Source organism: Fukomys damarensis, unplaced genomic scaffold (assembly GCF_012274545.1).
Source record: "Fukomys damarensis isolate Sample0158 unplaced genomic scaffold, DMR_v1.0_HiC HiC_scaffold_5, whole genome shotgun sequence".
NCBI lineage: Eukaryota > Metazoa > Chordata > Mammalia > Rodentia > Bathyergidae > Fukomys > Fukomys damarensis.
In genome coordinates this window covers 42,452,825-42,468,247 of record NW_022900917.1, presented here as the reverse complement: position 1 = coordinate 42,468,247, position 15,423 = coordinate 42,452,825, and the positions used below count along the sequence as shown (strand labels likewise).

Genomic DNA, 15,423 nt, shown 5'->3' with positions numbered 1-15,423 from the left:
AAGTAGTTATTACATCATCAGCACCTTCACAGCATATTTTATATACCTGTATTAGCACAACACTGCCATTATTTGTACATAAACCAACTGTCTCAAAAAAATCAAACACCAGATGACAAAGTCTTTCACTTTCAGCCCTAAGATGATGTCTGCCATGGAGAGGTTGTGCAACAGTACTTATCATAGCAAGGATGTCAGAATGAGTGGAAATAACCAAGAAAATGTTTTTGGGAAGTGGCATTTGATGTAGCATTGAAAGACTTTAAAAATATTTTAGAATTTTAATTATGCAAACTTGAGATGTTTAGTGCTTTAAATACAGAAATGGTTATCTATATTTTGATGTTTCTTTAATAAATAAATAAATATTTCACAAGCTTAAATTTTGTCTTTTCAAGACCCTTAAAGAAGTGCTTTCATATGGTGAAAATTTTATCATTGTATTATTTGATTTAAAGAAGGATCCACCTTGTGCCTTCTAGAGGAGGAATACTTGTTTTCAAAGTAGTGCCACCTTGATTTTCTAGTACAATGTGGTATCAAAAATACCAGCTTTTCAGCTGGATCATAGATGATTTTCCTTATGGCTCTACATATATCTTATAGCAATTAGAAATGTGGGTATTCACTCTTGCATGTTAAATTTCTCCCGAACTTACTGAAATTATAGAAACAAGTTTACCTTTAAATTACAATGGAAAATATGTGAAAACTTTGGGCATCTCAATGCTATTTTACTCTCATTGAGTAGATCATCCGAGTCTGACTTTAAAAGTAACAGCTTGGATATCTTTGCACTCCAAATCATGTCCAGGTTACCGGTGATGGTTCCTCCTCTGGCAGATTTCTTACATGTGAATCATTAAATGGATTTAAAAATACTTTCTTGAACACCCCATTCTTAACTGCCGCATATTGTCACGTATCATTTAAAATAGAGAAAATAGCTTGGACACCGGTACAAGAATCATGAGCAAGAAATTCAGATACAGTCTAGAAAGAAAATCTATACCATTGCATTCTGCTTTAAGGAAAAAAATTCCCATTATTGTGGGCATTCATATTTATTAGTATAAATCTTTTAGTTTGGACAACACTTCTTGGTTAATAGCCCAGAAAGTTGTTTTACTTCACAGGAAAAAGACCAGTGAAGAAACCGCTCATGTGTCGGTAGATCTTCACTTGGGAAATCCATACAAGGTAGGAAAGGTACTGGCTAAATTTAAGGAGCTCAGGGTTAGAGAAAACATTAAGTGAAAGAGTAGCATATAAGATGTAACTAGAGATGTGTGCGCATAATTTAAGGCACGGATTTCAAAGGCAAACTTGGAAGGGGAGGGACAGTTGCCTTTTATCTGTTCTCCCTGTCAAGTTACAAAGGCTTGCTCCCAGCCTTTGAGACTTTTTAGCCACTTCTCACTCCACCTGCATTCCCCCATGGAGTCACTCCAGGCCAACCTAGACTTTTTGTTGTTTGCTTTTTGTTAAAGAAAAGCAATTTCGTTTTCGCGGTATCGCATCTATTTAGGCTCCTCTCTGACCCTGAGCTAGTGTTCGCAGAGCGTAGGGTGGCAAGGAAAGGCGCTGATGGGGCAGTGGGGAAGCTCTCCTTGCGAACTGCATCTGCACCTGCCAAGGAGTAACCAACAAACACCAGATTTATGTGCACTTTGAAAGAAGCACCGTCATCATTGGCTTTCCGAGTGCGCTCTTTAGGGAGCGGCTGGTAGGGTGAACACAGCCTCGGGGAGAAGCCCGGGCGGTTTGTTCCTGGAACCCTAGAGCTGAGACACCTCCAGTGGCGCGCACTGAGTCTTTAGGGAGCGGCTGGTAGGGTGAACACAGCCTCTGGAGAAGCCCGGGCGGTTTGTTCCTGGAACCCTAGAGCTGAGACACCTCCAGTGGCGCGCACTGGAGCGCGCTTGCTCTCGCCCTGAGCACCCCCGCCCCAGCGCAGCTCCAGGAGGAGCTGCACAGCAGCCTCTCGTCTCCCGCCCCCTGATTCCCGCTGCTGCCGCCCAGAGGAGAGACTCGACTCTGCTTCAAATTTCCTCTGGGCGCCGGCGCTGCGGAGAGCCCGGCGGGTGGGCGCGAGGAGAACGCGATGAATGAGTTCTCCCTTCTCCTCGGAGTTGACTGAGTTGGCGGTGCCGCGCTCAGGTTTCCGGATTTCTGCTCTCCAGGAGCTGGCGGCTCCAGGGGTCTCTGCCCACCCCAGCGGCGGGGACCGAGCCAGACGCGTCCGGGGAGCCCAGGCTCAGGGCCGCCTGTCCGGCCTCAGTTGGGGTCCAGGGCGGGTGGTTCCCCGCGGAGGCGCACCGTCGCGCGGGCTGCACGCACTCTGTCCGCGGTCCGGTCTCTCTCTGCATGGCGTCTCGTCAGCAGACCCGGATCCAGGCTTACCTGGAGAAGAACAAGATCGGTCCTCTGTTTGAGGTAAGGAAAAGGAGGGTCCCGCTGTCTTTGGGGGAAGAGGTACCGAAACCATACTAGAACACCCTCGAGGAAAGGAGGGATACCAGAGCGGAAGAGGGCGCCCGGTGACCCGATTCGGCTACATTTGCTCTGTCCGGCCCAGGTGTCCTGGAACGCGGCCCGGCGGGCACCTCGCTCGCTGCTGGGACGCGGACAGGTGAGCGCAGAAGAGCCCAGCCTGGCAGGGCAGTTTCGAGCCATCTCACTATCCTGCACCTTGTAGCCACACGTGCAGGACCCGGACAGGCTGAGATAGACCATACGCACAGATGTACACACTCTGATGGTCTTGTACACACACACTTTTTTCCGGGAATTCACAATATCTTGCGTGTTTTTTTCCCCCAATGTAGGAGGTAGTAAACCGAAAAAGTGGAGGAGGTGCTCAGCAGTGGAAAGGAATATGGTTAACTCAGAAAAAAAGCTGATGGCAAGGAATAGGCTTGGGTAGGTGCGGGCGTGTTTAAAGAAATTAAAACACGGGAAGACTGGCATTGGTCTCTGGATGGAAGGAAAGACTTTGGCATTTCAGACCCCATCTGTGATGGTCTGAAGAGGGGAGGACAGAGGTTCTGGAAAAAACACACAAATATTTACAGGAAGGAGACTATGGCTCTGAGATATAGTCTTTCGCCATCAAAGAACTGATGGCAAAAGCACAAGATGAGAAAAAAAGAGTGGGAGGAGCAGAAACGTAAGAACCGGAGACGGGAACCTGACACCAGAAAAGCTACCTGCGGGTTGCCAGGGCGCGCGCGGGATAGGGTGGGGCGGGTGGGGCAGGGAGTGCCATCTGACGCGCAGGCGCTCCTGTCCCCCCACCCCGTCCAACGTTCCAGCTGCGCCGAGTAGGGCAGGAAGAATACGTGGGAGGGGAAGCGCGCCCCAGCGCTCCACGGAAGCCGCTGGAGCTGTTCTTGGAGGACACTCGGTGGGGAGAAAAGAAAGCGAGAGCTTTGAAGATGGCTGAGAAGGGAGTAGCTTCTCTGGAACTGAAGAGACGCGACAGATCTGACGGGAAAACACACGCACACACACACACACACACACACACACACACACACACACAAAGGGAGAGGAGAACAAAGGTGTGGAACGGATTTTTTCTCTGGGGAGGACGGGTTTCCAGTAGCCATTGTTGCGATATTTCAGAAGTTTCTCTGCCCAACTCTTTAAGAGTTAACATTATAGTTTCTGGTAAGGCACTACCATTATTTTAAATGAAGCTCTTTGAAAGGGTGCACAAAGTCTTGACTTTTGTTTCTGCCTTTTTATTTCCTTCAGCAAAGGATATCTTGTCCCCGTTAAAGGTGGCAGCAAAATAGAATTGCTCGAGTTACCAAAATGCCCTTCTTATAATGATTATAAACTCTACACAATTCCATTTTAGAGAACACACACACACACACACACACACACACACAGAGTGGAGAAAGAATATATATAATCCTTTACAACACATTAATTGCATCACAAGAATCAAAATAAATACATTTGGAATTTATATCTGCTGGCTGCTCTCCTAGAATATAAAACATAATTAGCCAGAGAAATATACATGAATTGTTTTTAATAGATGCTGTTCTCATTTAACTCATTTTATAAATCCCAAGATCCTTTCCAAGTGACAATAATAGAATTTGGAATATATGTAAACTTTCTGTATAGTTAGGAAGTAATCTCAACTTGATATTTTTGGAGTGCCAGCCATAATGCTCACGAGCTAATTCTGCTCTGAAGACTTTTAAATGATGGCAAAATTGTCTCATAAAAGCTTTAGATCTCACTAAAACACACAATAAAATCATTTTCTTCGTAGTTTACTGAATACATATTACATAGTCTCCACTTTGGATTGCACGGGAAAATAATTTTCAAGGGTTGTTGTGTACTTTATACAATTGAACAGAGAAAAATGTATAGTAAGTTCTTTTCTAAAACGAGGAAGGGACAGCAGGATCTTTAGTCAGCAATTTTGATCATGATACAACTTGGCTGTGAGAGTAGAATTATGTATACTTCATAAATTGGGAAATCTCAGCAGCCTACCTTGGAGCTTCTCTCTCCTTATGCTAGAAAACGAGTGAAGAAATACCACCCGTGAAGTGAACGTTATTGATCTTTCTTTTCAAAGCTTTCAGAACTGACACAGTGGTTCTCATCACTGATTTAGAAAGTCAGAGGAGGTTCTTAAGAACCTGTATTTATGAAGCAGCAAGAAACAATAGCTAAAGTTGTAAGTTCTGTGCTAAATTTTAAGAAACAACAAAACTAAAAATCTTCATTAATCAGAAATGTAAATAATCAGCTTTGATTTTCTTATGTGTGCTTTGTTGTGATTTGTTGTGTTGAGACCCTGGAGTAGGAGACACCTACTTTAGTTTTGGCAATATTCAGGATCTGCTAATATGCCCCCTTTGTGGATATTGTAAGTTAGGAATGTTCTTAAGGAATTTTTTGGAGTGAGACACTTGAAAGAGAATACATGAAGGTTTATTAAAACAGTACACATTGGTATTGAGATACCTGTTTCTTCTAATTCTATAAAATTTATTTATTTTTTTAGTTACTTGGTTTATCTCTAATATTTTGAGATGCTTTAAAGCACATATTGAATGCAATGTATATTCCAAAAATTACTTAAACTGACATTAGCTTTATTTCTAAGTGATTTAAGAGCATAAAATTAAACTGCTTTTAAATGTGATGGAAGATGTTTTGAAATACTATGTAAACATGCCTAAAAATCTCCAAGAGTCCTGGCTAATGATATTTTAATCAAATGATAGGTAGTTATAAAGTGAAAATTCCTTATGTTATGTTCTGCAAACTCTTGGAAGTTTTTGTAATGTATAATAATTTCAGTGTTTTGATTGGCTTATTCACAGCAGTTAAACCTTGAAGAACCCTGGTCATCGGGCAGTAGGGAATGCTTGGCATTGGTGAAGTTAGATCTGTAATCCTACATAAATACTCCACATATAACTCCTTATTTAACTGGGAAGGTGTGAAATGGTTAGGTTCCTGCCAAATAGGATAAATATCCTATTTTTAAAGAATATTTTTACATTGTGTATTAGCCAAGATGCTTGACTGATACAAGCACTGGACTTGTCTCAAACCCTGAGGACAGCCAATTCGTAGGCAGAGACATTGGCAATCAGAAATTCTGAAACACAATCATTGTCTGGCAGATAGCTGCTTAGTAGACTACAAGTGGTCTGCTTTGTCTACACTGTAAGGAATTTAATTTAGTTCTTTTAAGAGGATGTGAAATAAATTTCCTATTTTCCACATATTAAGGTATGTAATTTTTACTTTCTTCTATTCCTATTAAATAAATAAAGTGAATACTTGAAGATTATTGGCTGGAAGGGCACTCAGAGAATGCGTGTACCTTGGTTCCAGCCTTATTATGCTCATTAAGAATATGCAGTCCTAAACCGTTAAAAAGCACAATAACAGGCTTCTTTTAATTTCTCCATAGAACTTTTGAATCTCTGTGTACCAAAGTCCCTGTATGCTCCGTGCATGGTACAACATACTGCACATAGAATAGATCGATTTTGTCATCAGCTTTGCTTAGTTCAAAGCACTTCTACTCACATAGAATGGATTTGCATTAACTGATTTGTGTACAAGATGAGCTCAGAGCCAACTACTGGGCATCCCTAAGCCGTATACTCTAATCCTCATACCCTTATACTCTCTGCTGCTGCCCAATTCACTCATCTCTGGTGCCTGCCTCTTCTGCGAGCCCAAACTCCAGTCTGCTTCCACCCTTCTCAACCTATCACTTGCCTTTATTTACATCCCTGAAGGACAGTGTAAAAAATGCCCCATCCTCACCAGAGAGCTGTAGCATACACTGATAACCTTTCTTTTTTTGGTGGGGGGTTACTGGGGATTGAACTGGGGTCCTTGTGCTTGCAAGGCAGACCACCAAACCGCTGAGCTAAATCCCTGGCCCTGATATCCTTTCATTGTCCTGTCTCATAAGGATCACAGTCCTTGGCTGACTGTTGTCCAATGTCTGAAACCAAATGCCCTATATATTTTGGCTGGAATCATGGCTGTATAGGGCAGTGGTGCCAACAGAAAGAAGGATATGAGCTACTTCTCTATAATCAGAAGTAGGACTTCATTCCTCAAATACCCCTAGGGGTATTTAAATGTTTAAAAATAGTTTGTTTTTTAAAATGTCATTTAAATAAAAAATAAAGAAAATGATTTTATAGGGAAAGTTCTAATATATAAGCTTGACACTTAATAATCTGTTTAACTTAATGTCTTTTAATATGTTTTGGGCATAATCTCTTTTGAAGCATTTTCTTGATGATTGAACTTTTACTGTATCTAGATTTGCATCATCTTAATTCCACAGCAGTAGACAAAGGAGTTCTTTTTAAAAATTTTGCTTAGAGGAAAATGTGAAATGTGATTGTTAGTTTATTTCTCAATAATCTACAGATTATTTTAGTAAACTTTTTAACAGGGTTTGGATTATTAGCCCATTTATTTTTTATTTTTCACTTGATGTACCATATTTTATTTTCAAGTAGTTTTTGAAGAAATAAAATGACTCAAAACTGAACATGATAAATAACTCATTTTTTAAGTTTTAAAACAATAAAAGATAAGTATATGAAAATTACATCAATACATTTTTTAAAAATAATGTTTTCGTATTTGTAGGATCCTTCTAAAAGAATGTGATCTGTGGAAATAGGAGGCTATGAAAATAATCTATACCTTCTTTTCTTTGTTTCTCTAAATAATAAAATTTAAAAGCCATCAGATAGACCCATGCAAAGAGAATAGGCAAGTGGGATCGTTGGCCTGGAGAATATCAGGGCAGTATCGAAGAAGAACCAAGTAAAGCGGTGGTCCGGCACATTAAGAGTTTAGGTACAAGTGAGGTGGGGGCAGAGGATTGAGAAAAAGTGGTGGATTGAAAATCATGCAGGCCACCTTTCTCACGGTTGGATATGAAGTCACAAAAATTAAAATTAAAAGAGAGAAATGCTAAAATGAATTTTGTTGTGTTAGACGGAAGTTGGAGACATTGATACAAGCTCATGGTTTCAATAATGGGTGTTAGGGGTTGGGTAAGGAAATGAGGAAAGGCAGTGGCACTATAAATTGGCAACCTGAGGGAGTCTTGTGATGGCAGTGTTCTGCATCTTGACTCTCAATGTCAGTGTCCTCATCGTGATGGGAGTCTACAGTTTACAAGCTATTACCATTGAGGGAACACGGATACATGAGATCGCTTTCTGTTACTTCTGCATATGAGTAAGTCTATAATTACTTCAAAATACTCTAATGAAAAAGTATTCCCAGACTCATATATAATTTCTCAAATTTGAAAAAAATCAGGCAGGTAACATAATAGAAAATATGAAGCAAATTAGAAATGAGTTAGCTGGAATGTAAAATGATTTCAGTATACAGTTAGATCAGATAAAAGTGGAGTGCAAAAAGAGATGGGAAATCTGAGGAAAGTATTAATGAAGCAAAGTAATTTTATGGGTGGTAATTATGATACTCTTCTCGACAATTTATATCATAGAATATTTTTACTTGGAATAAAATAAGTGTAACGGCCTTTGGACTTGACAGTGGTGGGCCGTGTCATGGTCATCTGATTGACCACTACAGTGACTGTCCCAAAGGATGCCCCCACTTTCTGTGCCATCCTCTGTGCTTCTGACTGTAGAGCACAATCCAGAGAGAAAGAGGGCTTTAGTAGAGTCCAGGGTGTGTGATGAGCAGGTACCTCGGACAAAGGTGTTTGTTCATGTATTGTACCATGTCCTGTCTCAAAGTAGGTCTTAGGTTTTCAAGGATGGGAAACAGTGTTTCATGCCTCACTAAGCATCTGCAGTTGTGTCTGGTGGAGCATAGGCTATAGAGGCAGGAGCTCAGCAGGTGTTTGCTGAAGTAAGCAGAGGGTTAACTAGTGTATTTTTTTCCTTCTTGGAAAGAAAGCAAATAAGAGAACTGGTTAGCAAATAGTATTCTAATATTTATTGTTTTAAAACTGTAATTTACTTTTATGTACAACGAATAACGTTTAATTATGTTCTTATTTACATAATTAGCTTATAACAACCCTTTTCCCTTTTTCATGCTTGCTTTTAAAAGTGGGGATGGCAAACTAATCCACACCAAGTGCAGGATGTGATGTTTAATGTGTATGTGCATTTAATAGGAAGGGAATAGCATGGCATATCTATGTATTTGTAGGAGAGGGAGGCAGGTGATATTTGGCGATAACTCAATTTAAGCAATCACTTACTGTCTGCTTGACCCTGAAAGAGTTATTCCATCTCTGCAAACACTAGTATTTCCATCTGCAAAATAATACCAACCAAGGTATCATGAGGAACAGATTAAATGAAAAGCATATGAAGAATGTACTTTGGTGTCTTGCAATTGGTGGAGACTTGATTTTGGCTATATTAATTTTATTCCTTTTCTTTCCCTTAATATTTATAGCCTAGTGGCCGGCCAGGTGGAGAGTTGCTTTTGAAAGTTTGCCTTCAGGTATCCTGAAATCAAAACTCAAAGTATATATCTGCTCTTTTAGCCTATAGCTCTGGTATTAATATAGCTGAAAAAGGATCATGGTGATGGTGTCAAAGAGAGCAGTACTTAGTGCTCTGTGTGTGTGTGTGTGTGTGTGTGTGTGTGTGTTTGTATGTGTGTGAGAGTTGCTTGCTGAAGTATCATCAAAAGGACAAAAGAGAGGAGTTTAGTGCGCTGTGTGTGTGTGTGTGTGTGTGTGTGTGTGTGTGTGTGTGTTTGTATGTGTGTGAGAGTTGCTTGCTGAAGTATCATCAAAAGGACAATATCTTTTGGCAAAATTTGGAAGCATACCATATAATTAGAAAACAGGTCCCCTTATTATCTCAGAGAGGCAACATGGATCACCATTAACTGAAATATACAAACAACCCTAACTCTCCCATCACTCCTTATATTATGAGTGTCTTTATTCTTTTTCACATCTTTTATCATGATCTGTTATTATCTCATTGGATTCATTCCTTTGATTTCAGCTTATATTTTGTTTATTCAGGCCCAGATACAAAATTCTTTAAAGAAGACATTTTACCAGCCCTTTAAACTTATGTCTTCATGCCTAGAAAATGTCTGCTACACATAGCAGATGTTCTGTTACACAATTGTCAAGTACATTTTTGAATGAAAAAAGTCAGGACCAACCTATTAAATCTGAACTATGTTGTCTTTGTAAGAATAATCATTTACTAATAGGAGTCTGAGAATATTTGTAGCAGTTTACATGAACTTTCACTTTCCAGAAAATTCATTCAGACTTGAGTATCTTTTCAACACCTAATAGAATCTTTGGTGCTTGCTATTTGGAATTTCATGTGCATTATTTAGTACATATTTATTGGGTGCTATATTATGTACTGAGGATACAAATACAAATAAGACGTTTCCTCTTCCCAAAGATACACTCATGTGTATTTAGAATCCTGGTATACTTGGGATGCTCTCTGACCATTACATTCTGAAAATTTTACAAAAGCCTCCCTTGTTTTTTCATTTATACTCCTGGTCCATTTTTGTACTTATCAATGTCATTCTATCATTGTAATATTAGAAGTAAGAAATTCATACTTAACTAAAATTCTGATTCAGAGATTAGTATTTAAGAATCAGATAGGTAAATTGGGTAAAGTAAATGATAGATAAATAAATTTATCTTTTAATAATATATCAAATAAAGAAATTATTGTTGTTTTTTTCCTCTAAATTCTTAGCAATAACAAAACATCTATTGGGCTATTAAAAATATCGAAATGAGCTCTTTGGTGTAGGTGTTGTTTTTCATGAAATATATTGATAATTTTAGCTTGAAAGTTGTTCTTTACCATACAAAAGAGAGGTCTCTTTTTAAAGTATAGCCCAGAGCATATAAGAGTGTATAATTCCTATTCTTTCACATATATTGTAGAAAAAATGAATTTTTTTCTCTCATTGAGTTTATTGATATACTTTAGGTATACAGTACAGTTATCATTGGGATCCTGTACCTTTACATGACTGGTCTTGGTTCTTATTTTTCCCCTTATCCCTGCCCTCCCTTCACCCGCTCCTACCCTCCCCATTTACAAACACTTCATTTTCATTTTCTCATGTTCTCTTTTCTTTTCCCTTATTACCTTTCCCCTACCCTTCCCACTTTCCCTACACCATTAGCCCTTTTCTTCCTATTTCACATTGTCAGTTATATCATTAGGATCCTATGTACTATTATAGTTTTTCACACCAGAGAAACTATTTGGTATTCACATGTGTGACTTATTTATTTCACTTAGGAGTATATGCTCAAAATGTATCCATTTTCCTATGAATGAATCTAATTTCTTGTTCTTCATGGCTGTATAGTATTCCATTTTATAGAAAAATCACATCTTCTTTATCCAGTTTCCAACTGATGGGCAAATGGACTGCTTCCAAACTTTTTAGCTATTACAAACTATGCCATTATAAATATGGGTGTGCATATATAACTGTGATATGATTCTTTTAATTCTTTTGGAAAGATACCCAGCAGAGGGATGGCTGGGTCAAATGGAACCTCTAGTCCCAGCTCTTTGAGGTATCTCCATATTGATTTCCATAGTGGTTGCACCAGTCTGCACTCCCACCAACAATGGAGAAGGGTTCCTTTCTCCCCACAACCCCAGCAACATTATCTATTGATTGATTTCTTGATAGCAGCCATTCTTTGTGGGGTGAGGTGGAATCTCAGTGTTGTTTTCATCTGCATCTCTCGAATGAGCAGTGATGTGGAACATTTTTTCATATATTTACTTGATGCTTTTACTTCTTTGAAAAATGTCTGTTCATCTGATTTCCATTTTTGAATTAGGTCTTTATATTTGGGGAAGCTGATTGTTTTGAGTTCTTTATATATTCTAGATAGTAGACCTTTGTCTGAGGAGCATCTGGTAAAAATTCTTTCCCACATTGTAGGTTGTCTTTTTGTTCTGTTGATGTTTTCTTTTGTAGTGCATAAGCTTTTTAATAATATGAGATCCCAGTTGTTGATTCTTCTGCTAGTTTCCGTGCTACGGAGGATTTGTTCATAAAGTCTTTTCTGATGCCAATGTCTTCCAGAATTCTGCCTAACATTTTCCAGCAAATTTAGTGTCTCTTTTTTAATATTTAGATCTTTAATCCACTTGGGTTTTACTTTAGTGCATGGTGAAAGATAAGGGTCTAGTTTTAATCTTTGGCAGGTTGAGATCCAGTTTTTCCAACACAATTTATTAAAGAGGCTATCTTGCCTCCATTGAGGATGGTAGACTCCTTTGTCAAAGATGAGGTAGCTGAGTACATCTGTAGTGTTTTTGTATCTTCCAATCTGTTCCACTGATCCTCAGGTCTGTTTTTTTGCCAGTATCACACTGTTTTTATCACAGTGGCTTTGTAGTGTAGTTTCTAATTGGGAATTGTTATACCCGCTGCCATGTCTCTGTATCCTAGAATGGCTTTTGCTATTCTAGGTCTCTTCTGGTTCCAAATAAATTTTTGGATTATTTTTTCTAGTTCTGTGAAATATAGTGTTGGAATTTCAATCAGCATTGCATTGAATCTATATAGCAGTTTTGGTAGTATGGCCATTTTCACTATGTTGATTCTTCCTATGCATGAGCAGGGGATATCTTTCCATTTTCTTATATCCTCTTTGATCTCTTTTTTCAGAGTGCTATAGTTTTCAGTGTAGAGGTCTTTTGATTCTTTTGTTAGATTGATTCCTAGATAGTTCTTTCTTTTGGATGCTATTATGAAAGGAGTTGTTGCCCCAATTTCTCTCTCAGTGAGTCTGTTATTTGTGTACAAGAAGGCTATTGATTTTTGAGTGTTGACCTTGTATCCAGCTACTCTGCTAAAAGTGTCAATTAAGTCTAGAAGTCTTTCGGTGGAATTTTTTGGGTCTTCAGTGTAGAGTATCATATCATTAGCAAATAATGACAGTTTAACTTCTTCCTTTCCTGTATTTATTGCTTTAAATTCTTTCTCTTGTCTAATTGCTGTGGCTAATGTTTGCAGAACTATATCAAAGAAGAGTGGTGATAGTGGGCATCCTTGTCTTGTTCCTGATTTTAATGTGAAGGTTTTTGGGTTTTGGCCATTTAATAAGATGTTGGCTGTTGGTTTTTCATAGATAGCCTTTATTAAGTTGAGATATAGACCATGAATTCCAATTTTTTGCAGGTTTTTTAATCATGAATGGGTGTTGAATTTTGTCAAATGTTTTTTCTGCATCTATCGAGAGGATCATGTGGTTTTTGTCTTTGACTCTGTTAATACAGTGGATTACATTTATTGATTTACGTATGTCGAACCATCTTTGCATTCCTGTAATAAGTCTGACTTGGTCAGGATGTATGATCTTCTTAATGATCCACTTTATTCTGTTTGCTAGTATCTTATTAAGGATTTTTGCATCTATGTTCATTAAGGAGATTGGCCTGTAGTTCTCTTTTTTTAGTTGGGTCTTTCCCTGGTTTGGGAATCAAAGTGATACTTACTTCCAGGAATGAATTTGGAAGTATTGCTTCCCTTTCAATTTCTTTGAAAAGTTCAAAGAGTAGTGGCAGTAGTTCTTTTCTAAATGTCTTGTAAAATTCAACAGTGAATCCATCAGGACTTGGGCTTTACTTTGTTGGTAAACTTTTAATTGCATTTTCAATTTCACTATTGTAATGGGGGTGTTTAAAATGTTTTTATCTTAAGAAATGAATTTTTAAACACAGTCCTCCTGTCTGCTTTTACTCCCCTTCAGTTTTTGGACTTTCTTTTAAAGAACCTAAAAAACTTTGAAATTGCAATGGTACATGCTACCTGGCCTCACAAGGCTTTGCACTATGGCCTCCTGTGCCCCAGCTCTTTGTAGAAATATTCAGGAATGAGCTAGCATAATCAGGAAGGGATATAAAAACCAAGGCTGCCTCAAGAAGCTGATTGAAAGTCTTTTAGTAACTTTTCTTTTTTTTTTTTTTTGTACTGGGGGTCAAACATGGATCACTGCAATTGCAAAGCAGGCGGTGGTACCACTGAGCTAAATCCCGGGCCCAGTAACATATTTTCCTTACAGGTGTTTCCTTTTTTTCACTTCAGCATGTCTAGGGCCAAGCTGGAATTTACTCTAGTATCAACATGTCATCAACTGTCCGCTCAGGGTGCCAATGTCACAAATGTTTAAAAGTGTTTTTGAGGATGCTAGGGATCAAACCCAGTGCCTCACATATGCTAACAAAAACACTCTACTTCTGAGCTACTTTCCCAGCCCTCATAATCTTTTTGATGGAATAATGGTTAAAGGAATTTTCATATATATCATCTTGTATATGCCTTAAATTCAAAATAAAAGGGAACCCAAAATAAAACAAGATGTTCCACTTTTCTTACCTCTTTGCTTCAGCTATGGCTTAAAATATTTCCAGGGTGCAGTTATCTTTCTCTCTTCTTGGACAAACATTATGATAGATTATCAGGTCCTTTTGAGTAGTGAGATTCTTTTTCTGTCATTCCTTTGTATTTGTCATTATTGTCAACTGAGTCCTGGCACCTAGACAACTCCATCCGTCTCCTTCTCCAATTCACTTTACATATGGCTGATACATTGACTGCTCCAGACAGTTATATTTATCATATCACTTCCCTACTAAAAAAATAAATACATACTCTGTGGTCATCTATTTTAAACTGGAGTATGCATGTATTATGTGACACACATACCAATAACTTTGGACAAAATGTAAAGTTCATGTAAATTTTAAAGACATCCACGTTCAGTGAAGTTTCGTGCTTTTATTTTTTTTTTAACTTTCAGCTCTTCTTCCATGTATCCAGGAGGATAAAATCACAACTCTGAGTTGTAGAGGATGTAAAAATTTGGAAACACCAAATGATAGGATGAATTCCAACCTAGGGTGGCATTTAAGATCCTAACCATTGTACATAGTACAAAGAAAGGAAAAGAAAAGAAAAGAAAAGAAAAGAAAGGAAAGGAAAGAATCTACCATTCAGAATGAAGGCAGATGATGGAGTTACAAGTCTCAGTTATATTCTCAGGAAGAATGTTGTAGGTTTCTGCTGTCCTAGGTTATATCTAATATCTTAAGCGTCACTGGACAGTATAGTATACTGCATTAAATGTGAATCTCTAGAAAGCAGTTACAGAAATACTTTTTATTTTTTGAAAAGCGACTTTTAAAAAGGCCTGGCAATCTCAATTTTTTTTATGGGTTGTATGTGTAAGTGTGCTAAGGCAGAGACTTGATAAAATTGATTTGGAATCATACTAATTTATTTCTTAGTTCAACAAAACTTCATTTAAAACTTTTCCATGTCCTATGCTTGAATGATAATCATGTTCAGACTAAATTCCTTGCCAGTCCCTTGATTTGTTGAAAGGGTTGAGTTTAAGTCTTTCCTACAACAATGCAGGGAGTCTACTTTAAAATTTCCTTGTATGAATAGTATGGACAGCAAAGCAGTAACTGGTTCTTGGTGATATTATTAATCCCTTCAATTACCAACTTGAATTTTGTCCAAACTGAAGGCTATCTAGCTAAATAAGTGAATAAATATTTATTATTGAAGCTGTTCAGAGTGGGATTTTCTGATTTTTTCAACCCCAAGCATATTAAATAATTCTCATACATAATAGGTAAGCTGAGGAATAAATGATAGAAAGGCTGAGATGTCTGTGCTGTGAAGGATTTCATTTTCAAAGTGTAAAGTCTGGGTCAATATATAAAGGTCAATATATACTAGGCACAAGTAAAAATACAAACCTAATATAATAACTTTCAGAAAGTGAAGGATTATCTTTGAAATGAAAAGGGAAAAAGGTAATAAGAGAAATATGAGAAAATGAAAAAATGGAAATAAAGT

General features: G+C 38.1%; 1 protein-coding gene across 1 annotated transcript in view; it reads left to right on the top strand.

Moving 5' to 3' along the window:
* The first annotated feature begins 1,879 nt into the window (after nucleotides 1-1,879).
* Nucleotides 1,880-15,423, top strand: part of CUNH8orf34 (chromosome unknown C8orf34 homolog) — a 358,931-nt gene continuing 345,387 nt past the window's right edge. The window contains 2 exon segments of the mRNA XM_010611479.2: nucleotides 1,880-2,360; nucleotides 2,362-2,436. Coding sequence (XP_010609781.1) covers nucleotides 2,109-2,360; nucleotides 2,362-2,436 — 327 coding nt within the window. The 5' untranslated portion in view covers nucleotides 1,880-2,108.